Below are 24411 nucleotides of genomic sequence, written 5' to 3'. Positions count from 1 at the left end.
TTGCCCCGTGACTTTGTTTTCTCTCTGTTCTCTCATGGGATGTGGGCGTCACTGGCAAGGCCAGCATTTGTTGCCCATCCCTTATTGCCCTTGAGCTGAGTGGCTTGCTTGACCATTTCAGAGGACAGTTAAGAGTCAACCACATTGCTGTGGGTCTGGGGTCACATGTCGGCCATGACGGCAGATTTCCTTCCCTGAAGGACATTAGTGCAGCAGATGGGTTTTTAACAACAATCGATGATAGTTATTCCATTATTGAGACTACCTTTATATTCCAGATTTATTAATTGAATTTAAATTCCACCAGTTGCTGTGGTGAGATTTGAACCCATGTCCCCAGAGCATTAGCCTGGGCCTCTGGATTACTAGTCCAGTGACATTACCACTGCGCCGCCGTCTCCCCCACCTGCATACTGATCCTTGGCAAGTTGAAAAGCATAAGTTAGGGAGACCAATCTTTGCATTATTGTAGCTTTTCACATCTACCATTCAGCTATACCTGGAATGCTGATCTCTCCAGCTCCTCTTCCCTTGGGGTTACTTTATCGGAGTCCATATCACATCAGGTGTGTTCAAAATGTGCTAAGTGGTGTCACGAGAAAGAGCACCAACTCCCTGAAGGCAGGAACAAGAACCGAGTGCAGTTATCTTCACTGTGGCCAGCTGGTCCATGACGGGAGCACAGCTGCCAAAGGGAGTGTTGCCTTCTGCTGCTGTGTGCTTGGAGGAATCATTTGGGCTCCAGGCCTCCCCAGCTGCCGGTTAACCCACTTTTCCTGCTCATTCCAGTGAACGATTTCCGGAACGCTGCCCTCAACCTGCTGCAGACGCACTTCAAGAAAGCCCAAGACGAGCAGAAGGTTGGCCGGGTGGAATTTCTCCCAGTTAATTGGTACTGCACGTTGCATGGAGATGCCACAGGAGTAGATGAGTGAGTGTTCTGTGACCTGCTGTATAAGCTTTATAAACCAAAAGGCTTGCAGGCGGTGTCTCTCAGCATGTCATTATTGTAATTCAGACTGGCGCAGACTAACACGGTCTGATACGTGTGGGTTTGATCGATTTTACTGACTAATTGGGAGCTGATTCTCATGGCGCTCTTATTGATTAATGGGAATCAGCTGGATTTGAGATCTGGTAAGTGTGGGTTTGATCGATATTGCTCGTTGATATGGTCTGCTGATGCGCAGTTCATGGATGGAGGAGAGATTTCTGATCATCTTATTGATGTGACCTGTTGGATGCAGTTTAGATTTTGGTGGGGTTCAGATTAACATGGGGTCTTGAAAGACTGACAGATTGGGATCAGTTTAATTCCGGACTGGGATTTGAAGCTCTGTTTGACGAGAAGCTGGTAGGTGGGTCTGCTAGATGGGGATGGTGAAGAGTAGGATGGCACTTGAGTAACACACAGAATAATTACAGCGTGGTACTGGCTCCCATGTGGAAGAATTAAAGCGAGTAGCATGGATATATTTGCAGGGAAAGAACATGAGGGAAAAGGAATAGGCTGATGGGGTTTGATGAAGGAGGGTAGGAGGAGGCTCATAGAGAACATAAAGACCAGCGTGGACCAGTTGGGCTGAATGGCCACTTAAAATGCTGTTAATTCTCTATAACAGGTGTAAGTGCATTCCTCTGCGCTCCTGATGGGATTCATGTGGTTTGTCTTCCTCTTGTAGTTCAGGAGTTTGGTGAGAACCATTTCACACCTGTGAGTTAAGAGGTCACCGCGCTACAATGGCAATGGGTCCAGTGGAGCTTCTTTCTCTGGTAGAAATTGGGAGCTAATTCCCAAGAATGTCAAACGCTGGAATTAAAATGGTCCATTGTCATGGAATCATGGAGGCAGGATACAGCCAAGGGAGCTTTATTCAAACTTAATCTGTATCTGCTTCTAGACCTGATCTAAACTGTGTTCTTCAAATGTCCCATTTGGGGTGATGAATCTCCTCAACATTCATCAAGGTTTAATGGTGAAACTTGATGGATCTATCGCCAGTTTGCACTCAGTCTGTCTCCCTCTCACTCTGTTTCCTCTTAGAGATATTCGAAGGATAACTCTGCCAAGCATCAGCCGCCTGCGACACTTCACCAACGAGACACTGCTCGACCTCTTCTTCTACAACAGCCCCACGTACTGCCAGACCATCGTAGACACGGTGGCCAACGAGATGAACCAACTCTTGACCATTTTTCAGCAACGTAATCCAGACTTCGAAGGGAGCGTCTCAGTGGCTGGACACAGTCTCGGTAAAGTGGGACTTTTCTTGAATCTTCCTGACTCTGTTTATCAGCCGAATGTTGGCATTTCTCCTGGTCATCTCTGTGCTGGTTGGGATCAAGGGGGGGAATCCAACACATTGTCAGGAAGCTAACAGACACCTACGAGTGGTGAGATTGGAATCCAGTCCCATCACTTTTATGTGACTCATGTTTTGGGTTTGAGTGAGTTACAGGCTGCATGTTGGTTGCATGAAATCCTCAGTTAGGCTTCAACCCACACTGCACTCCCATGAAGTGATGTACAATCCATCTGAAGCAAGCAGCTGGAACTCGCTCTCAGGGATTTGCTTCATTCCTATTCGTGCCTGGGATATGGGTGAAGTTAACCATTGCGACGTAACCGGAGTTGGTGACTCACACACTTTGAACCCCTTCCAGCCCGTCTGCTTTTACACACAAGGCACAGTACAGAGAAGAGGCCATTTGGCCCATTCGCGTCCATGCCAGTGGTTATGAACAACACCAACTTCCTCCAACCTTTATTCATCTCACGCCATCAACGTATTCTTCTATCCCTTTCACTCTTATACTTAGCACCGTATCTATACTATTCACCTCAACCTGTGGTAGTGAGTTCCACGTGCTCACCACTCTGAGTGAAGCCGTTTCTCCTGAGTTCCCAATTGGTTTAATTTATGAGTGTCCTATATTTGAATATTGCTAAAAACAGAGACATGTTGCTGAAGCTTTTCGTCTTGCACTTACCTGGACAAATGCAAGAATGCCAAATTTCACGTGATCACAAGATGGCAATGCCTCGGCCAATCAGAGTCGACTTGCCAACCAATCAGTACCCTTTTCTCCTATAGTATAAATTGTTGTGTGATCATTTGAAATTTGGTATTCTTGCATTTGTCCTGATGAGGGCAATACGCAGAGCTTCAGTAACACGCCTCTCTTTTCAGCAATATTCAAGTTCTGTACTACCAACTGACTGTTTTTGCATACATATGGACCCTAGTTCTGGCCTTGCCTATCCTCTCTACGTTGACCCTATCTTCAGTTCCTCTATCAGCTTTTTTTCCTAGAGAAAAGAGCCCCAGCTGGTTCAAACTTTCCAGCAGTTGTAACCTCTCAGTCCTGGGATCATTTTAATGGCCCTCTCTCACAAAGTGCAGGTGGCAAATTCCAGGATTCCACCCAGTGACAATAGAAAGATGATGTTTGAAGTGGACGTGGTATATTCATAATCATAATATAAATATTGAGAGGCCTCAATTGGATTGTGACTCGAACTCACTCCCACCTTCCTGTTCTGACGGCAGCGAAGCCTGCTGTGGGTGAGCAGGTGAAGAGCCTTTATGATGTGAAAGATCATGAAGGAGCTTAAGTTGCATCAGACACACTCAAGAAGGTACTTAATGCCAACGAACATTGAGGGCTGATACTAGCAAGGTCCTTCGGGGTATGAGAAGATCAACATAGAGATGTTTTCAATTGTTGAGCAGACCAGAATGAGGGACCCTCAATATAATGTTATAGCACAGCGGATGGTAAATGCCAAGCTGTTCAAATCCCAGGGGGGATCTTGAAACAGCTGCCATAACTGTTTTGCAATTTGTATTTTATTCTGAGATGCATGCTTTGAACTCAGTAGTAATGAGTCCACCGAGACTTTGGGGTTTTTTTACAAAACTAAATTAAACGTTTATTAATAAAAGAAAAGATTTTAAGCACATACATAGATCTACAAATTAGTGCGGTGATAACTCCTAGCTCCCCTAATTAATCTGACTCCCAGTTACACCTCTGTTAAGGCAACAGTAAAAACAAATAAATTTCAACAGACCCAGGCAAAGCAACACAATACCCTGGACAGTGATACTCACATTGAGTTTTCTTAGGTTTGGTTCCTGTAGACAGCATCTTGATGCATATAGGCTGGAGGTTTTTCACACTTGTGTTAGATCATAGAATGCCTCCCCCTGACAGAAACCTTTATACATGTTTCTCCCTTTTTAATGTAAATTCCATTGTTCCAATGTGTCTTTGCAACTTTACTTTTCTCATGATATAAATCTTTCATAGTACTCATGTTATCAGTAACCTTTGGTAAAAATAAACACAGTTTGGCTTAGCTTCCTATGGCTAGGTGTAACCTCTCATCATCTCTTTGAAATTCAAACTACTCTAGTTTATCTAAAAATGCAAATGTTCCTCACACCTCGCATTCTATAACTTCAGCCATGTTTACATATTTAGCATTTCGAACCTAGCTTCCCTTTTGATACCTCAAAATCTCCAGACTAGCTGTCTGCAATTCAATTAAATCCACCACACACACACATCCACACACAAACTAATCCAAGCCCACTATTAACCTACCTTTACAATAAGTTACAATAATATGATGAAAATTATTATATTTTCATGACATCCCCCTCCTTACTGGAAAATGAACTGTCATAATTTACAAAGACGGCTTCATTTCTTAACCCATCTTACACTACCTCCTATACTTATCCATCTATTCGCACTATTACATTGCCAGGTGCATGCGTTAACATAACAATATAAATACAAATCCTTGTTATCAACAGAAATCATTCCAGTCCAGGTTTTTAAATGTCCAATTTTCCTTTTTCAGCTTCAAACGCTTGACAATGCATCCGTAATTAGATTTTCTGGTCCAGCCACATGTATAATCTGCAGTAATAAACTTCATCTGAATAGCCTTGCACTTCTGTCTTGAAATTTGTCCAGAAACTTTAAAGGATTGTGGTCTGTATAAACAATTGTTTCTGACGAATTGTTTGCAACATAAATCTCAAAATGCTGCAATGCTAACATCAGACTCAGAGTCTCTTTTTCGATCATTAAATATCTTCTCTGTTGTACATTCAACTTCCGTGAAAAATACCCTAGTGGTTTCTCAATTTCAGTGTCGTCTTCTTGTAACAATACAGCCCCAATGCCTATGTTGCTTGTGTCAACGACCAACTTAAATTGCTTGGCATAATTGGATACTGCCAAAACTGGTGTCGTAATCAATACAGTTTTCAAACTGTAAAAGCCTTCTGACACTCCTGTGTCCATTGAAATTTATTGTCCTTTTTTAATAGCGCAGTCAATGGAGCAACCACACTGCTAAAATTTGGTACAAATTTCCAGTAAAACCCATTCTTGCCCAGAAGTCTCCTCATTTTGTTGTAGGCATGGGGAAATTCACAATAGCTTTGACCTCCACATCTCTCGGAGCCACCTCACCAGGTCCAATGGTATGGCTAGATACGTAACTTGTGGTTTTGAAAATTCACTTTTAACCAAGTTCATCACCAAATTAGCTCCTTGTAATCAACTAAACAATTCTTCCAGATGTTGTAAATGCTCCTCCCACGTTTGACTGAAAACTATCAAGTCAGCAATATAAGCAGCACAATTGCTCAGTCCTGCAATTAACTTTGTTTGTCAGTCTTTGAAATGTTGCAGGTGCATTTTTCATACCAAATGGCATGACTTTAAACTGATATAGTCCATCTGGCATCACAAAAGCCAATATCTCCTTTGCTGTCTCTGATAACGGCACTTGCCAATACACACACATCCACACAGAGAAACTAATTCAAACCCCACTATTAACCTACCTTTACAATAAATCACAATAATATTATGAAAATTGTTATATTTTCATGACAATGTGATGGTCACTGATAAATCTAGTGGAGAATTCAGGAGAAACATCTTTACCCAGAGAGTGGTGAGAATGTGGAAGACTCTCGCGCTGCTGAATGTAAACATATCCCATGTTTTGCAGGCTCTTTGATACTCTTCGATATTCTGACCAACCAGACCAGTTCCAGCTGCAAAGAGCAGAATGCGCGGCAACACATCGCAACAAAGAATTGTCGATCCTGCATGAAGGTAATTCTGGCTATTGCTGCTTGGAGGCGTGGAACATAGGTCGCAGCTTTGCGTTAAGGTGCTTGGTTTGACTGGGGTTGGTGAATGGCTGGATAAGTTGAGTGTTGTACGTTGCAATGTTCGCTCCCTGTTTTTGTGACCTTGATTGCAGTTATTAACCTCCTTGTGTAAGCAGAATGTAACCTCATCTCCCACCATCACTGACTTCTGGGAGCTGTACAGAGCAGTGGCACAAGACACAGGACTGAGATCCATAGGTTCAGCGCACTCGAGACAGAGCTTGAACGCTGCCTTGAATGGAATGTTGTCAAAGTTTTCCAAGTGACCAATTCTCGATGAAGGAGGAATTTTCTACCTCGAGATTAAATCTGTACCTTTGTGGAGTGAAACCAATGAGCATGTTGTCCAGAAAAAGAGCATTGGAACTCTGGAGTTCCTTCCCCGAAGACTGAGGGTCAACAAATATTCTAAACTCTGAGCTGGATAATGTTATTTTTGTTGTTGGGTAGGGTTTTGAGGGATGTGAAGGCAAGTGCTGGTAAATGGATTTTAACTCCAGATTAGCTATGTTTGAATGGAATGATGGAACAGGATCGAAGGGCTGAATGACCTCGGTGCTCTTGTTCCTCGTTCTACATATTTAAGCATTTATAAAACTGAAATTTGAGATCTTGCCTTCTACCTCTGCCCCAATGAGGTATTTCTGCTGAAATCACAGGAATATTCATGTCCAACTGTTGAATCAGTTTGTGTGAGATTCCCTTTGGAGTAAAGGATGACTGGATGGTGCTGGGGTACAGGAACCTTGCTCAAACTGGATATGATGCTAAAGCTCTTGTCTTCTCCGTTGACTGCCCCAGGACATGAGTTTGAAAGAATCTCTGAAATTACACGGATTGTCTGAATTCTTGACCCTTCTGGAGAAGGAAAAGCTGGATTTGGAGTCACTGGTAAGATCTGTCTGAAAATCGTGCTTTTTTTTTTATTTCTTTCAATAAAGTCGGTTCCATTTCTCTCAAATGAAGCAACTGAAGACCTTTTCAAAAGCACTTCTGAAAGCTTGGGGAAAATACATGTCCCTTGAGCGGGGTTGTGGAGAATACGAAAGAAACAATGAGGTGTTTCTTGGTCACTTTGAGTTGTGCCATTGACACACTATGGGATAACTCCACCCCACCTGTAAACATGCATGACTAAGCCTGTGCGGAGCTGGTGCACTTTTGGACCAACACCACAGGAGATATGGAAAGCTTGGCCGAAAAGGCATAACCATTTACACTGAGTAAAAATGAGATCTTAAGAAACTCTTTTCATTTGGATGGAGAAGAGCATCTTCAGATTTTGTTCTTTTGTTTTTATCAGGTGATGTGTTCAGATGCTGAATTGAAGGACTTGGGGATTCCTCTCGGACCAAGAAAGAAAATGCTAAATTTGGCAAAGAAGTTCACTAGTGTACAGGTACACCACTTTGTCTCACTGTGAAGGTCACGAGTGTACAGGTACACCACTTTGTCTCACTGTGAAGGTCACTAGTGTGCATAGTATACAGGTACACCACACTCTCACTGTGAAAATCACTAGTGTACAGGTACACCACTCACACTGTGAAGATCACTCATGTACAGGTACACCACTTTCTTCCACTGTGAAGATTACTAGTGTACAGATACACCACTCTCATTTTGAAGATCACTAGTGTACACCACACTCTCACTGTGAAGATCGCTAGTGTACATCGTGTAAGGTACAACACACTCTCACTGTGAAGATCACTAGTGTACAGGTACAACACATTCTCACTGTGAAGATCACTAGTGTACAGGTACACCACATTATCACTGTGATGATCACTAGTGTACAGGTACAACACACTCTCACTGTGATGATCACTAGTGTACAGGTACACCGCACTCTCACTGTGAAGATCACTAGTGTACAGGTACAACACATTCTCACTGTGAAGATCACTAGTGTACAGGTACACCACATTATCACTGTGATGATCACTAGTGTACAGGTACAACACACTCTCACTGTGATGATCACTAGTGTACAGGTACACCACACTCTCACTGTGAAGATCACTATTGTGCAGGTACACCACACAGTCTCATTGTGAAGATCACTAGTATACAGGTACTCCACATTCTCACTGTGAAGATCACTAGTATACAGGTACACCACTTTCTTTCACTGTGAAGATCATTAGTGTACAGGTACACCACACGCTCACTGTGAAGATCACTAGTGTACAGGTACACCATATTCTCACTGTGAAGATCACTAGTGTACAGGTACAACACACTCTCACTGTGAAGATCACTAGTGTACAGGTACGCCACATTCTCACTGTGAAGATTATTAGTGTACAGGTACACCACACTCTCGCTGTGAAGATCACTAGTATACAGGTACGCTACACTCTCACTGTGAAGATCATTAGTGTACATAGTGTACAGGTATACCACACTCTCACTGTGAAGATCATTAGTGTACAGGTACGCTACACTCTCACTGTGAAGATCACTAGTGTACAGGTACACCACACTCTTACTTTGAAGATCACTAGTGTACAGGTACACCACATTCTCACTGTGAAGATCACTCATGTACAGGTACACCCCCTTCTCTCACTGTGAAGTTAGGCTCATGTACAGGTACACCCCCTTCTCTCACTGTGAAGTTAGGCTCATGTACAGGTATACCACTTCCTCTTACTGTGCTGAGCTGTTGGTCACTCTCTGCTGTCCGCCTGGGATAAGCAGTAACTCTGCATTGTTAACAAGAGGGAAGGCCGAGGGAAGCAGTGAAGGTATGTGGCTCTTGAACACACTGCCACAAGTGGCCATTGAAGCTAAATCGACTGAAGGGATTTGGTGTGAAGCAAGCTGTTTTAAGACCATGTGCCTGAAGGAGCAGCAGGAGGAGGAGGAGGACTAGAGTTGACTCTTTGTGTTGCAATGAAGTGAGCCGTAGCCTGCCCCTTAGCGTAATGGCCACTTGCCAGGCTGAAATTTCTCCCTGAGCAGTCAGCAGGGTGGTGCCATTATTCTAAGTGTTCGCATTATGTTTGACAGGTGAAGAAAGAAGAGGAGCAAGTGGGAGTGCCAGTGCCAAGGACCGCAATTGAGAGATGCAGCCAAGCCACAGAGGAGGAAGGTGGTGGTGAGCAATCACAGCGGCCCCTATCCACAAGCAGTGTCACCTCAGTCAATTATGAACAATTTGACGTTGGCATTGGTCAGGTAAGCTACTATTCACCCAACAGCAGAAAGAAAACACTTGAGCAAATATAACCTCTGAATGCCACTGGCCTGGATTTGGTTTGCCGAGTTAGCTCATTGAAGTTAGATAAAATGATCACTAACCAGATGTAACTGTACAAGCCTCTCGGTCACAAGCTCACTTCATTCAGTGCTCCTAACCAGGGTATCCATCTTCCTCCCGCTGCCCCCGGTCACAGCTGGGCAATAAACGATTTTCACACGGAAAGGCTCGAGTCTCCTCACTGAGCCTCCACAGCTCTCTGGGGTAGAGAATTCCAAGGATTCACAATCCTTTTCAAATGAAGACATTTCTCCCCATCTCAGTCCTAAATCTCTGACTCTGACTCTGAGCTTTATTTTCTCCAGCCAGGGGAAATAGCTTCTCAACATCTCCCCTGTCAAGCCCTCTAAGAATTTTAGATGATTCACCTTTCGTTTTTACAACCTGCAGAGACTTTGGCTCAATCTGTCCGCATAGGAGGACATTGTCCTCTGTCCCAGGAACCAATCAGTGGGCGGACTTGCTGAATGATGAGGCTGCCAGGCATGAGCAAATGCTTCTCTGTAATCATGTGCTAGCTGGCTTTTATGGTGAATTTTTAAAAAGAGCACACTTTTTTTTTTTCTCCAACCCCCCCCTACCCCTGTGTTGAAGGTTTCCGTTAATTATCCACACATCAACTTTGAGCCAGAGATCTTCTTTGCATTCGGTTCACCGATTGGAATGTTTCTGACAGTCCGAGGATTGAAGAGAATCGACCCCAACTACACGTTGCCAACATGCAGGAGTTTCTTCAACATTTATCACCCTGTACGTATCCACTGCAACATCTCCACAGGATATGTTCTATGATGTCAGGATTTAAACAATTAGCGGTGGGGCAAGTCTTATCGCATTGAAATAATGTTCTTCACTTTATAAAGTCAATGGCTTAAAGTCTCTGTTAAAGAGCTAAGTCCTGCACTGAAATGGATTGCACATTCATCCCTTAAAGTCGCCCAAAAGGAATTTGAGTTACAAAGGAGTTGATTGAAGTTTTAATATACTGTCCATTGGAGGTTGAGGATGCAGACCAGAACAGTGTGATAGAAAGCTGCTTCCATTGTCCACTCCATCAGGGAGAGGAATAGTCCAGGTAGTGGTACCGCTCTGGATTGTCTGACTCACTAGCAGGATTCACCAAAATTCATGGGATGTGGGCTTCGCTGGGTGGGCCAGCATTTATTGCCCATACCTAATTGCCCCTTGAGAAGGTGGTGGTGAGTTGCCTTCTTGAACTGCTGCAGTCCATGTAGTGTAGGTGCTGTTAGGGAGGGAGTTCCAGGATTTTTACCCAGTGACAGTGAAGGAACGGTGATATATTTCCAAGTCAGGATGGTGAGTGACTTGGAGGTGAACCTCCAGGTGGTGGCGTTCCATGTATCTGCTACCCTTGCCCTTGTAGATGGTAGCGGTTGTGGGTTTGGAAGGTGCTGTCAAAGGAGTCTTGGAGAGTTGCTGCAGTGCATCCATATATGGCAGTGGATTGGGTGCCAATCAAGCGGGGCTGCTTTGTCCTGGACGGTGTCCAGCTTCTTGAGTGTTGTTGGAACTGCACTCATTCAGGCAAGTGGGGAGTATTCCATCACACTCCTGACTTGTGCCTTGTAGATGGTGGACAGGCTTTAGGGAGTCAGGAGATGAGTTACTTGCCACAGGACTCCCAGCCTCTAACCTGCTCTTGTAGTCACAGTATTTATATAGCTAGTCCAGTTCAGTTTCTGGTCAACGCCAACCCCCAGGATGTTGATAGCGGGGGATTCAGTGATGGTAATCTCAAGGTTACTTTGCCCGCTTGTCTATTTCCTCTGTGATTCTGTCCTCCATCAAGGTGCCTTGGGGTTGAGTTGAAAGTTGTGAAGTGCTCAGAGGTAAGACAGTGTGTTACACTTGCAGTAGCTTTGACCATTTTGTTGTCTGTCTTTCCCCTGCAGTTTGATCCTGTCGCTTACAGGATTGAACCCATGATTGTGCCGGATGTGGAACTGGAGCCTATGCTGATCCCTCATCACAAGGGCAGGAAGAGAATGCACCTGGGTAAGGGACCCTGGTCCTGCCTCCCTAAGTACTGCCCGCCATCCGGACTTTGGGTGCTGATCAGACCTTTCAAGCAGTGGGAGATGTGACCATGTGCTGCCAGTGACTTCCTACCTTTCATCACCTTAATTTCAACTTTCTCAATGCTGAATCTGACTGGCCTCTGCACAGAGTTTAGAAGGATCCTTGAAAAGTATCTTGTTGTATGCATAGAATCAATTTAAGGAGGCCATTCAGCCCATCATGTCTTTGCCTAGCTCTTGCAAAGAGTGACCCAATTATCCCTTTTTTCCACATTCCCCCCCCCCCCCTGCCCACCACCACCCAGGCCTGTTGTTATCTTTCAGCTTCCTTCGAACCTCTTATGGCCAGTACAAAGCTGCTTCTATTTGGAGGGAGTCAACCAGCGGTTGAGGGAATTGGTGGTCGTGGTGGTGGTGGTGCTCATTTCACCTGGTAACAGCCCCCCCTCCCCCACTCCCACTCCGACCCCCAGTTTTGGTAAAGTCACCGCTGGAGTGAGTGCATGTTGTCTACTGCCTATCCCACCCTCCTTGAAATGTCGCACAAGCATACCATTGCATGGCTGGAGGGTTGGCTGGATGTAACGCTGTGTGACTGTCTCAGCCCAGTGTTGTCTGTTCCACTGACTGAAGAGGAACGTCTGTCATTGTGTGGCGCTCTGTGTCCCTGTGTAACTGGAATCTACAGAAATGGCCATGAGGTTTTTTGGGGCCACACCTGCTTTCAACTCAAATAGCGGAGGCGGGACACCAAGAGTGTATCGTTCTTCATTAGAATTGAATGCAATTTTTTAAGAGAAAATGGGTGCCAGTAAATTACTCAGCAGAAGGAACTCTTTAGTTAGCCAAACACTTCATCAAAAATGTTAATTTTTCATTCCAATCTCATGATAGCTGATTTCAAACAGTTAGTTCTGTATGGAGGGTCGCTGAGTGAAGGTGTGTCTCCCATATTGTCTTTCTTTCTATCCAAGCAGAACTGAAGGACAGTCTGACACGAATGGGTTCTGACCTAAAGAATGGTTTATTTTGCTCCCTGCGGAATGCCTGGCAATCATTTACCAGGTCCCCCGTACCACAACTGCCGGACACAACTGCCGTGGGTCACCAAGCCAACGAGCCAGCTACCAAGGAGAAGCAAGGTGACAGCGACTCCCTATGCTCCTGCCCTCCGTCTCTCTTTCTCTCTCCCCCTCTATCTTATATAACATATTCACTTTGAAATGGGGTCATTTCACCAGTGCTGCACTCCCAGTACATAATCAGGATCAGGGTGACACTGGGCTGCAACACCACAGGGTCACTTCTCCATCTGAACCCATGGCCTCTTGCTCAGAGCGATGGATGGTTGAATTCAACCCGAAGGTCTTGACAAATGCAAGTAGAAGTGTTTGTCTTGGCACCATGGGGATGATGTGTAAATAGTTCACCTCTCTTGCCTTGAAGTGCCTGAATGCCCTTTCTCTCCCTAGCTATGCCAGCTCCTAAGAACAGTTGCACGTGCGGTCATTGGTCTGGCTGGCCTGTGCATCAGCAGACAACAGTGTTGACCCAAAGGTCCTCGGTTTGTTGACTCAGCGCCCAAGCAAATGCTGCCTGGTCGGCAGCGTCTGTTCCAACGAGGAGCAGAGAGTTCTCACAGGATCCTGGACCATGTGGTGTTACTAACACATGGCCAGGACATGAGTAGAGTGACTGCCACTTTTCCTGAACTATTCTTTTCCCTGCTCCCCCCCACACCTCCAGCTGCCCTGACACACTCACTGATATGGGCATGAGGAGCTCTGAGGCTTTACAGCAAAGAGCACTGTGTAAATGCTGCTAATCTTGAGATGAGCTTCCCACCTCATTGGTGCCATCAGGCCTATTTCCACCTCTGTAACATCGCCCGACTTCACTCCTATCTCAGCTCATCAGCTGCTGAAGCCCTCATTCATGCCTTTGCTAGCTCTAGACTCTACTCTTCCAAAGCACTGGTGGCTGGTCTCTCGCATTCTACCCTCTGTGAACTTGAGCTCACCTGAAACTCTGCTGCCCCTGCCTCAACTCACAGCAAGTCCTGTTCTCCTATCACCCCTGTGCTCACTGACCTACACTGGCTCCCGGTCAAGCAACGCCTTGATTTGAAAATTCTCATCCTTGTGTTCAAATCCCTCCAGGACCTCTCCCCTCCCTGTAATCTCTGTAATCTCCTCCAGACCCACAACACTCTCAGATTTCTGCCCTCCTCTATTTCTGGCCTCTTAAGCATCCCCAAACTTAATTGCTCCACCAACGGTGGCTGTGCCCAGGCCCCAAGCTCTCCCGACACCTCCCTGCCTCCCCACCTCGTTTTCCTCCCTTAATATAGTCCTTCGACCCACCTCTTTGACCGAGCTATCCGTCATCTGACTGGATATGTCCTGATGTGGTTTGCTTTCATCCTTTGTTTTCTAATATTCCTGTGAACGCTTGGGATGTTTCATCACACGAAATTCACAATGTAAATGGAGTTGTTATTTTTCTTTGAAGCTGGGCTGGAGACAGACAGCAGCTCCTCCTTGGAGGAGGACAAAGAGGAAATGAAGATCGGAATGTTAAATGGTGGTCGCCGCATCGATTATGTCCTGCAGGAGAAGCCCATCGAGAGTTTCAACGAGTACCTCTTTGCCCTGCAGAGCCACCTCTGTTACTGGTAAGGGAGCAACACGGTGGGAGTTTGGTGAAGGACAGGAGAGAGGGCCAAGAGTCCGATCTGACGGTTAATTTGGTTGAGTTTGTGACCACAACACTGGGTGAGTCACTGTCACATGACTGGGGTTAGCCCTGACTCAGGCAGCAGTGTCAGAAGTCACCGTGATCATGTCAGTGTAGTCCCTGGACCAGTGCTGTGTCAGAGCAGCTCTGTTAAAGGTTCTCTCTTGGTTAGTGTCAAAGGATTTTCAGAAGGACAATCAATGAGTGTTACAAAACATGACCCCGACTGAAAAAGCGTTCTTTCCTGAGAAACAGTCCCCTGTTTTTTCCTGGCTTACACTGTTCTGGCATATCAAGTGGAGAGAAACTGCAAATGCAGCAGATGTGTAAGTAAAACTGCCTTTATGTGACCTCTTGTTCATTCTGCACCCTGCCCTTGGGCCACCATTGCTGGCTGTATGTTTAGCTTGCCAGGACCCAAACTCTGGAGTGACTTCTCCTCTGGCTGTCTGCCCCCCTTTCCTTTTTGTGACCCCTGTCCTTGGCTCTGTAACCTCACCCTCTCTCTCTGATTTGTTGGATTGCCCTATTCTTATGACCGATGCAGTTGGTAAAGTGGAGTTATTTAAAAATCCCAGAGGGAAACTTTAAACAACTGTCATAACCTATAATTTTAAGTGTTATGTTTGAGATGTGACTTTAAATTCAGGAATCAGACCACCAGTTCCCAAGGTTTTGCATTAAAGTAAATGAAACATTTTATTAGTTTACACAAGTTAAAATATATTTACACATGGCTACAAATTACTACTATCATAACTTTTAACCAATTCCCAAACTAATCTCCTTTAAGGCAACAGCAACCCATTGACTTAACCAAATACCAGGTTTTCACCTTACGAATTCAAAATGAGGTTCTTTTCACTTTGGTTCCTGTGGGGCCAGTTGGAGGCTTACAGCTGCCTTTTGATCTCACATTGCCTCTGCCCTGCACACCCGAAAACTGCTGAAGTTATACCTACCACCGCCCATTGAATGTAAATTCTCATTGTATCACCAGCCTCCTCTAACAATAAAACCCCTTTCATGGTACCAATTTTATTAGTAACATAAACATCTTGCTTGGTATCTGCTAGATAGGTGTCAGTTTTCACCCCACTTCTTGAATGCTCTATTCAAAAAATACAAATACACTCTACCTCTCTTACATATCAAAACTAGTACACACCAAAGCAGACGAGCTGGCTTTAATCCAATTAAGACACACCCACAGACTAAACCTCTATCTTAAAATAAAAATAATTTCAAATAATATTATACACATTAATAGCTTCATGACACCTATGTTTTTTTTAATCTGATATACACTTCTTAAGAAGAGCTTTGGGATTTCTTTTCTGTGTTAAAGGTGATAGATAAATGCAAGTTGTTGTTGATTTAAGTTGCCTTTATCCTGACAAGTTGACCCGTGGGAAAATGAAGAGCAGCGTTTGGCAGATGACCCCAGTGAGCCTGTTCTGCCTTTGCTGCTTTGCTACGCACCTTTGACTTTGATATCCTTTCACTCAACAATGAGATGCATGTTTTCTTTCACTTTTACCTCGATAAATGTTGCCATTTCCTTAGAAACTGAGTGAAACTTCCTCTGTGCTCCTGTAGGGAATCTGAAGACACGGCACTGTTAATTCTGAAGGAAGTCTACCGGACGCTGGGAGTCAGCCTTGAACAAGCACAGCACTGAAACACGTGGAACTTGAACGTACTATCAATAGTACGGACACTGATGGGACCTGGGAGAGGAATTGATGTAACTCCTTCACCTTTTTAAAGTTAAGTCACGAATTTGGAGCAGTTTTCTTGACCTTACCTGGTTGGTGTATCTTCCCTCATAGAAAGCACGTGGACCTGATGTGCCATCCAGCAGAGATGAGGTTGGTTTACAAACCTCTTGAAACTGAGCTTTCTGTCTGAGCAGCACTGAAGAGGGGCTGCCCCTCGGGGGGTCCACCAGTGCCTCTGTTCTCAGAGACTTTCTACTTTGTTCGCAGGTAGTGGAAACAGCTTGAAGAAGCCCATGAAGCTGCCTGTGACTCATCCACAAACACAATTAATAATGGCCATGAACTCTTGGGAGGCCCCTCATGGAAGATTAACTTTGGCCAGTGAAAGGTTTGGTCTCCAGCATCTGAAAGTGTGAATTGCCCTTGAGACAGTTTGCACTCAGGAACCGTGGCTCTGATTGGACCAGTGTGCACAGATTTACTTACTGATTATTTTTCTCCATTTGCGTTGAAATTGCACTTGTAAGATGAGCAGGTTTCAACCAAAACATTGCAAATCTTCTTGTTTGATGAATCACCAGTTTACTATTGAGCTTCCTAAAATATGACTGACGGTAAAGCTGCTTTCTAACATCATTTTCAGATTTGGATGTTCTCTTCCTCACTCACTGCGAATACAAACCCTGCTCTCTCAATACTTTGGGATGATTGCAGTGAACTGAGTGCAGTGTCACCTATGTACCAGCAATAAATACAAGACTATTTCTCAAGCCTAGCCCTGTGTGTTGGAATTTACTGGCAGTGTGTGTTTTCTGAATTGTAGCTCGGGTGTGGTAGCTGCACACTCAAGCCCAGCCCTCCTTGGAAACATAAGAAGTTGAACAACACATCAGTCATAAACTTCAGGCACTATTCCTATCTCCTCCTTGTCTTCTCTTCTCCCTCCTTCCTCTTTCTTTCTCCTATTCTCTTCCCACACCCAGTCCCACCATCTTACTATTTCCTCGATTTTCTCTTCTGTCCTTTCTATAAACTATTTATCCATTTTCCTTTCATGGTCACGAAGCCAGACAGTTACCATTTGTGAGCTTTGACGTTTCGATGGAGGGTTTCCTTTCCACCTCTGTTGCAGGACGCCATCAGACCCTTCCCCTGGTTGTAGAAAAGAAACAAATACTTCAGCCTCCGCAGTTGTAATGGCCACAGAAGAGGGGGCCGAGTTCTCGAGGCATTCATTGTGTTCTCACACCATCCCTGCGGCAGAGCTCAGGGCAGTGTCCATGGTCCAACCCCAACTCCCTCCTGACATTGAAGACTGGGGCTGGGGATAGTGAATGTTGCAGTGCTCAGTTCCAATCACAAAATTGGTGATGAGGAAGCACTTCCTGCTGACTGACAGCAAGACTTAGAAACACTCTCACCTTGTGTCAAATAACAAATGGATTAGACAAGGGCCAATCCATGATTATGTCCAGGAAGAAAAAGAACCTTCCCTTCAATGGCACCAGTGTGATTGATATGTCCTCCACCATAACCATGACCCAGAACTTAGCTGATTCACCCATGCCCACACCAAATCTTCCCAAATCCTCACCATCTGACCCTGGGAATATCTTCATTTCCCAGGCTGAAATCTGATTATCACCTGGGGCAATGGTTACACAAAAAGGGAAAGAGAAAATCTTGCATTTATGCAATGCTTTTTCAGAACCATCCCAGAGCGCTTTGCAGCCAATGACACAGTTTGCAAAGTGTAGCCACAGTTTTCATGTAGGAGATGTGGCAGCCAGTTTGTGCACAGCAAGATCCCAGAAACGGCCATGTGACCATGAACGGATGTTCAGTTTTTGTGATGTTGATTGAGGGATAAACATTGGCTATGACTCCAGCAAGAACTGCCCTCCTCTTATTGAAATAACGCGAGGGGGTCTTCTCATGTCAACCTGAAAGGGCAAATAAGGCCTGGGCCGCGGGGCTCATAGCGTCGGGGCAGTTTGACCCGGGGGTGGGTGCACAGAAGGATTATGTGTTGTGATAATGGAGTTGTTGCATAAATCATGTTACAATATTTCTGAAATGTGTGACTACATGAAAATAACAGCCTACCAGCCAGCCTCTTGGGAACACGTGTGATATTTCCAGAATCCCACATCAGGGTGGAAGGGTCATGGAGAATACCTGTCCAGTCCTCCTGAGCAAATGGAAACTGGTCCAGGAGACCAAATTGATGCTGAATTAGTCAACAGCAGACCCACTTGTTTTCCAAGATGATCTCTGCCCCACCCTGAGACAGCCCCAGCCCTCCGCAGAAGGACTGGACATCAGTAGCTCTTTGAAAGAGCTGAACAATGAGTCCCACCTGAGACAGAAATGCATCATCAACTTAAAAAGTATCAAAAATATTAGTAATAAAAATCCATCATTGACTTCTCAAGGGCAATTGGGGATGGGCAATAAATGCTGGCCAAGCCAGCGATGCCCACATCCTGTGAATGAACACAAAAAAAAACGCAAGCTTTCCTTTAAGTGTAAGGCAGGAGTGGGGGGTGGGAGGGTGATTGCAGTCAATCAGAAGCAGGAGAAACAACGTTGATGTCGTATCGGAACGTCATGTGCCATGGTCAAGAGGTAAGGAAAAGAATGGGATGAAGCCACCAAGAATTGAACAGCTCTCTCAAGCAAAAGCTTTTCAAGCGGTGACTGAGAGAATGCGTGTTTGCATCTCGCTGTCTTATAAGAAGCAGCCGCAGCGGGTTTAATCTGTGGTCAAGAAGCTGGCTGTGTGTATTCAGGCATTCTGAAGGGGAAGGAAGATGTGAAGTAACAACTCACTGACACAGCACACAGGGAACTCAGACTGGCAAAGGGCACGCGAGGTTGGTTTTGCATGATGCTACTATACAAGAACCCAGTTCATGGATTTGTTGCTCAATTTTCATTATATGAAAAAGCTGACAGTATAATTTAAAGTACTCGAAAGGGAATGAAGATGTTAGGTGACAAGCAAATGACGTTGTGGCAAGGAAGGCTGAATGGCTTAGAAATAGAGAATTTGCTTCTTGGCGTTGGAGGTTATGCGTGTGGAGCAAGTTGGGGATTTTAGGTGGGGTGCAAAGGGCACCATGTTTCCAAGTCCTGTGAAATGCTGATAAAGTAATGATGAGAGCAGAGCTGTTCATTCAAAGCCTACAAGCTTAGTTTCCAACAAAATTTCCTTGTGTTTCATTCTCATGCTGTAAATGAAGAAAAGGATTAAGATGGGAAGCATGTGAAACAGATTGGAACTGTTAAGTATCACCCAGTAGGTACTGACGCTAAGCAAGCCTGAGTGGCTTGGTGAGTAGGAGAACTCTCTTTGTGTGGGGAAGTTTGTGTGTGTGAAGATAGTTCAAATCCCAGTGGAGGTTTTAGCCAGGGTACATTAGTGCACAGATTTTCATTTGGAAAGACATGAAGGGAGTAGAGATGTTAAGTATTAAATCCAAAGACCATGAAAGCAGAGTGGCTGAAACCTTCATGCATTAACGGTACAAAGAAGCCTGGTTCAAAACCAGCCAAGAGTAGTAAAGTGAGAAATAGAGGGCTGGAGTGAGGTTGTGTAGAAATTGTGGGGTTAGCGTAGGGCCTTGGCCCACAGGTAAACCAGCTGAAGATGTAATAAAAACAGGGCTGAGTGAAGGAAAGAATCAAGGAATAGGATCAATGTTGGGATAGCCCTGCTCCCATGTGTGGGTGATGAGTGCACTAATTTCCCTTTTTACAGCTCCCACCACAGAGGAGAGACACGCCTGCCCTCTATATTCATATCTCATTCACTGGTGTTCTATTCTTCTCCTATGGAGAGAGACAAGCTCCCTTCACCTAGCCTTGCTCTTAGCTCCTCCACCTTCTTTCTCTGCCTCCCCATTATTATTCTGTTCCTGAACCACAGGCATTGTACCTAACCCCACTATTCTTATACAGACTTACTTACATTCATTATTACTGCCTTTCAGTAGTTTTGAACCTAGTCTCTACATTCTCTTATTGTAGGAAAGTGAGCATACATCCTTTCAGCCACTCTGCCTTTCATAGTGTTAAAGTATTTGGATTTAATACTTAACATCTCTGCTCCCTTCGTGTCTCGCCAAATGAAAATATGTGCAGTGTGCACGCTGGCTAAAACCTCCCTTAGGATTTGAACTCACTTCACACACAAACCTCCCCCACACAGGCAGAGCTCTCCTTACTCACCAAGCCACTCAGGCTTGCTGCTATTATCATCTATTGGGTGATACTTAACATTTCCATTCTGCTTAACATGCTTCACATTCTAATGCTTCATTTATTTACACCATGACAATTAAAACCAAAGATCAAGATGTTGGAAGCTAAGCTGTAGTCTTTGAACTACACAAGTTCCTGGGTATTTTAAGGTTTATTCTCCACATTGCTATTCTGTTCCCTGATCTGTACATGTGGTTTCCTCCCTCAATTAAAAGGGATTTGAACACACTCCTCACACAGCATCAACATTACAATACAAACATACAATCGATCAGCCACCTTGGGTCCTTTGTATACAGCAGCTTTTGCACACATACTCAATGTTGCCATGTCATACTGTCTACCATAAAATGGAACTCACTTTGGAGCATGAAACCAAACTCAGCTGCTTCACTTACAGTTCCTGTGCTGGCCTTTTCACTACATTCGTATCATTGGAAGACAGTCTTTCCTCTCCTTGCAAAAGAAAGATTCACAAATGATCATCAAGGTTCAAGCTCTCTGCATTATGGGGGGAGCACTTGTCAGAATCAGCAGGGTCTGAGGCCCCAGACATTAAGGACAATGAAATGCAGAACAAGGAGATACAATGGGAGTCTGAAGCATAATGGTCCCCAACACCCAGATCATTGAGCTGTAAAAGTGGATGAGCACAAAAGTTGAGGCTGACACTCAGTGCAGTGCTAAGGGAGAGCGGCACCATCGGAGGTGCCGTCTCTCAAAAGAAAGGTTAGACCTAGGTCCCTCAGCCTGCTCTCTCTCAATTGGAAGCAAAAGATCCCATTTTGAAGCAGAGCAGGGGGCATTCTCCCTCATGTCATTATCCCTCAACAAACATTCTTAAAACCAGGATATCTAGTCATTATCACATGGCTCTTTGTAGAAGTTGCAGTGTGCAAAGTGATGCCGATGTTTCTTCTATTACAACAGTGACTACACTTCAGAAGTACTTCAGTGCGTGGGTAAGGTACTTTGGGACATCCTGTGAGGAGCTATATCAATGAAAGTCTTCAGAAAAGCAGTTTGAAAATTCACAGCTCCTTTTCCACTCTGTCTCGAGCTGAGAAAATAGGGCGACTAACACATGGACAGGATTAGAGCACCGTGGACAGACCACATAAAATTATATAAGTTACATCAATTTACTGCAACTCGAGGTGCTGAGCACATGACATTTCCAATCACTCGCTGGCGCTTTCTCACCTCTTGGACTGGAGGCAAACCCACCAGCTTCTCCATTGCTTGTTACACATCTCTCAGTGCAACATGATTATCTGTTATCTCATTGCAATATCTGAGCCACTTTCTCCCTTTCTTCAGCCTTTTCAGCACCAGCACGACAACCCCACGTGAAAAACCACCTCTGCCATTCACAAGATCTCCTTTTCCAACTCAAATGGACCCTAACCTTACTTTAAACTGTTGCATTTTTGATGGTTTCATAATATCAGCCACAAATTCCCTTTGCTCGCCAGCAGTTTTCATTCAAGTCATCTCTCCATCTTGTTCATTTTTTTCTCTTTCTTCTGAACGATAGATTTGCCTTTCAAATTTAAATACTGTGGCTACAAGAGCAGGTCAGAGGCTGGGAATCCTGCGGCGAGTAACTCACCTCCTGACTCTCCAAAGCCTGTCCACCATCTGGAAGTCAAGAGTGTGATGGAATACTCCCCACTTGCCTGGATGAGTGCAGCTCCCACAACACTGGGGAAGCTCGACACTGCCCAGGACAAAGCAGCCCCACTTGATTGGCACCCCATCCACAAACATTCACTCCCTCCACCACCGACACACAGAAACAAGATGCAATGCAGCAACTCGCCAAGCCTCCTTCAACAGCACCTTCCAAACCTGCGACCTCATCGTCGTCACTCCCTGGAAATGATGGAGATGTCTGGCATGCTTCATGATTTGTGTGTCCACAGTTGGCTCATTCTGGAGCCACAGGCCTTTGGGCAGAGGGGACAAGAGTTGTCCTGAGCAAGAGAGGGTTCTCAAGCCAGGTAACCACTCTCTTACACTTTTCTCATCTCTCCGCAGCAGAGTTTACGCGGTCAGTTTCCGACTGAGTAGTAACTTGTTGGATGAGGCGCTGTCTGATGGCGCCAATGTCAATTTTTCCCCTTTGCAATGAGGCTTTCTGAATGTCCTTGAAACATTTTCGATGTCCTTCTTGAGATCAGCTGTCTTCCTCAAGTTATGAAGAGAGGATTTGCTTCAGAAGCCAATTATTTGACACGTGGATGCCGTGTCCAGACCAGTGAAGCTGATTTCACAAGATGATGGTTGTGATGTTGGAGGAATCTGCTTCAGTGATGATACTGGAGTTTGTCCGCCTGTCCTCTCACTTGACTTTGTGTATCCTGTGGAGACAGCGCTGGTGAAAATTCCCCAGTACCCGAATCTCACTGCAATACAGAAGGGTGGAGATATCAAGTGTTGTGGACTAAAGCCTTTGCCCTCTTCTGGAGATCTCCATTTTCAAAGACCCGGTTGTGAGGAAGGTTGCACTGGCACAGCTGGTTCTGTGCTGGATCTCATCTTCGATGGTGACCTTTTGAGAAAGGTAGCTGCCAAGATAGGGGAAGTGGACCTCCACCACCTCGAGGGACAAGAGCAGCAGACCCATGGGAACATCACCACCTGCAAGTTCCCCTCCAAGCCACTCACCATCCTGACTTGGAAATACATCACCGTTCCTTCACTGTCGCTGGGTCAGAATCCTGGAACTCCCTCCCTAACAGCACTGTGGGTGCACCTACACCCCATGGACTGCAGCGGCTCAAGAAGCTCCCACAAACCGCGGCAATTATGATAATGAACAGATAATCTATTTTACTGAAATAAAACAGAAAATGCTGGGAAAAACTCAGCAGGTCTGGCACCAACTGTGGAGAGAGAAACAGAGTTAACATTTTGAGTCCATTATGACTGTTCTTCGGAACTGGAGAGAGGCAGAAATGTGATGGATATTCTGCTGCTGAAAAAGGGCGGGTGAGGGGCAGGTGGAGCAAAATCGAAGGTCAGGGACAGGTTAAAGGGCATGGGGAGGTTAAATGACAAAGATGTCGTGGAACACAAGACAATAGGAGTAGCCATAATAGGGATACTGGTTAAGGGGATAAACCACAAACATCACCCCACACCCATGCCTCTTCTTCAACTAATGCTATGAAACATCTGAGGAGGGCACACGGGGCCTCAGCACAATGTCTTATCTGTGAGACGGCAGCACTGACGGTATATCAGGCCCCCTCGGTGCTGCACTTACAGTGTCAGCCAGGCTGACATGCTCAAGTGTCTGGGGTGGAACGTGAACCAACAAACAGAGTGTGGACACTGAACGGCCTTGGGCTCCAACCTGTCGCTGTTCAAAACAAAAAATAAAAAATACCTGGAAAAACTCATTAGGTCCGGCAGCATCGGCGGAGAGGAGCACAGTTAATGTTTCGAGTCCGAATGACCCTTCAACAGAACTAAGTAAAAATAGGAGAGGGGTGAAATATAAGCTGGTTTGGGTGGGGGGGGGGGGGGGGGAGAAGGGGGCGGGGTTTGTCGGGACAAGCAAGCAGTGATAGGAGATAACCAAAAGATGTCACAGACAAAACAACAAAGAGGTGTTGAAGGTGGTGATATTATCTCAAAGAATGTGCTAATTAAGAGTGGATAGCAGGACAAGCAAGGTACAGATAGCTCTAGTGGGGGTGGGGTGAAATAAGACTAAAAGGGCATAAAAGGTATAGATTTAAAAATAATGGAAATAGGTGGGAAAAGAAAAATCTACATAAATTGTTGGAAAAAACAAAAGGGAGGGGGAAGAAACAGAAAGGGGGTGGGGATGGAGTTCAAGATCTAAAATTGTTGAACTCAATATTCAGTCCGGAAGGCTGTAAAGTGCCTAGTCAGAAGATGAGGTGCTGTTCCTTCAGTTTGCGTTGAGCTTCACTGAACAATGCAGCAGGCCAAGGACGGGCATGAAAGCAGGATGGCGTGTTAAAATGGCAAGCGACAGGGAGGTCTGGGCGATGCTTGCAGACAGACCGAAGGTGTTCTGCAAAGCGGTCACCCAGTCTGTGTTTGGTCTCTCCAATGTAGAGGAAACCGCATTGGGGGCAACGAATGCAGTAGACTAAATTGAAGGAAGTGCAAGTGAAATGCTGCTTCACTTGAAAGGA

The 24411-nt window shown here is 45.1% G+C and overlaps 1 protein-coding gene across 3 annotated transcripts in view; it reads left to right on the top strand.

Annotated features, from left to right (window-relative positions):
- The window catches only part of LOC144694811 (triacylglycerol hydrolase DDHD2-like), a 35102-nt gene extending 18357 nt beyond the window's left edge, over positions 1-16745 (top strand). For 2 of the 3 annotated variants that reach the window (XM_078565421.1, XM_078565420.1), the window contains exons 7-17: positions 790-931; positions 2045-2253; positions 6041-6147; positions 7008-7097; positions 7510-7605; positions 9225-9392; positions 10069-10224; positions 11388-11490; positions 12491-12655; positions 14025-14187; positions 15849-16745. In XM_078565421.1, coding sequence (XP_078421547.1) covers positions 790-931; positions 2045-2253; positions 6041-6147; positions 7008-7097; positions 7510-7605; positions 9225-9392; positions 10069-10224; positions 11388-11490; positions 12491-12655; positions 14025-14187; positions 15849-15930 — 1481 coding nt within the window. In that variant the 3' untranslated portion in view covers positions 15931-16745. The remainder of the gene's footprint in view (positions 1-789; positions 932-2044; positions 2254-6040; positions 6148-7007; positions 7098-7509; positions 7606-9224; positions 9393-10068; positions 10225-11387; positions 11491-12490; positions 12656-14024; positions 14188-15848) is intronic. The other variant, XM_078565422.1, reaches the window with a different exon arrangement.
- Positions 16746-24411: the final 7666 nt, after the last annotated feature.

The sequence above is a fragment of the Cetorhinus maximus genome, chromosome 20 (genome assembly GCF_964194155.1).
Source record: "Cetorhinus maximus chromosome 20, sCetMax3.hap1.1, whole genome shotgun sequence".
Classification (NCBI taxonomy): Eukaryota; Metazoa; Chordata; class Chondrichthyes; order Lamniformes; family Cetorhinidae; genus Cetorhinus; species Cetorhinus maximus.
This window is presented reverse-complemented; position numbering and strand designations above follow the sequence as displayed.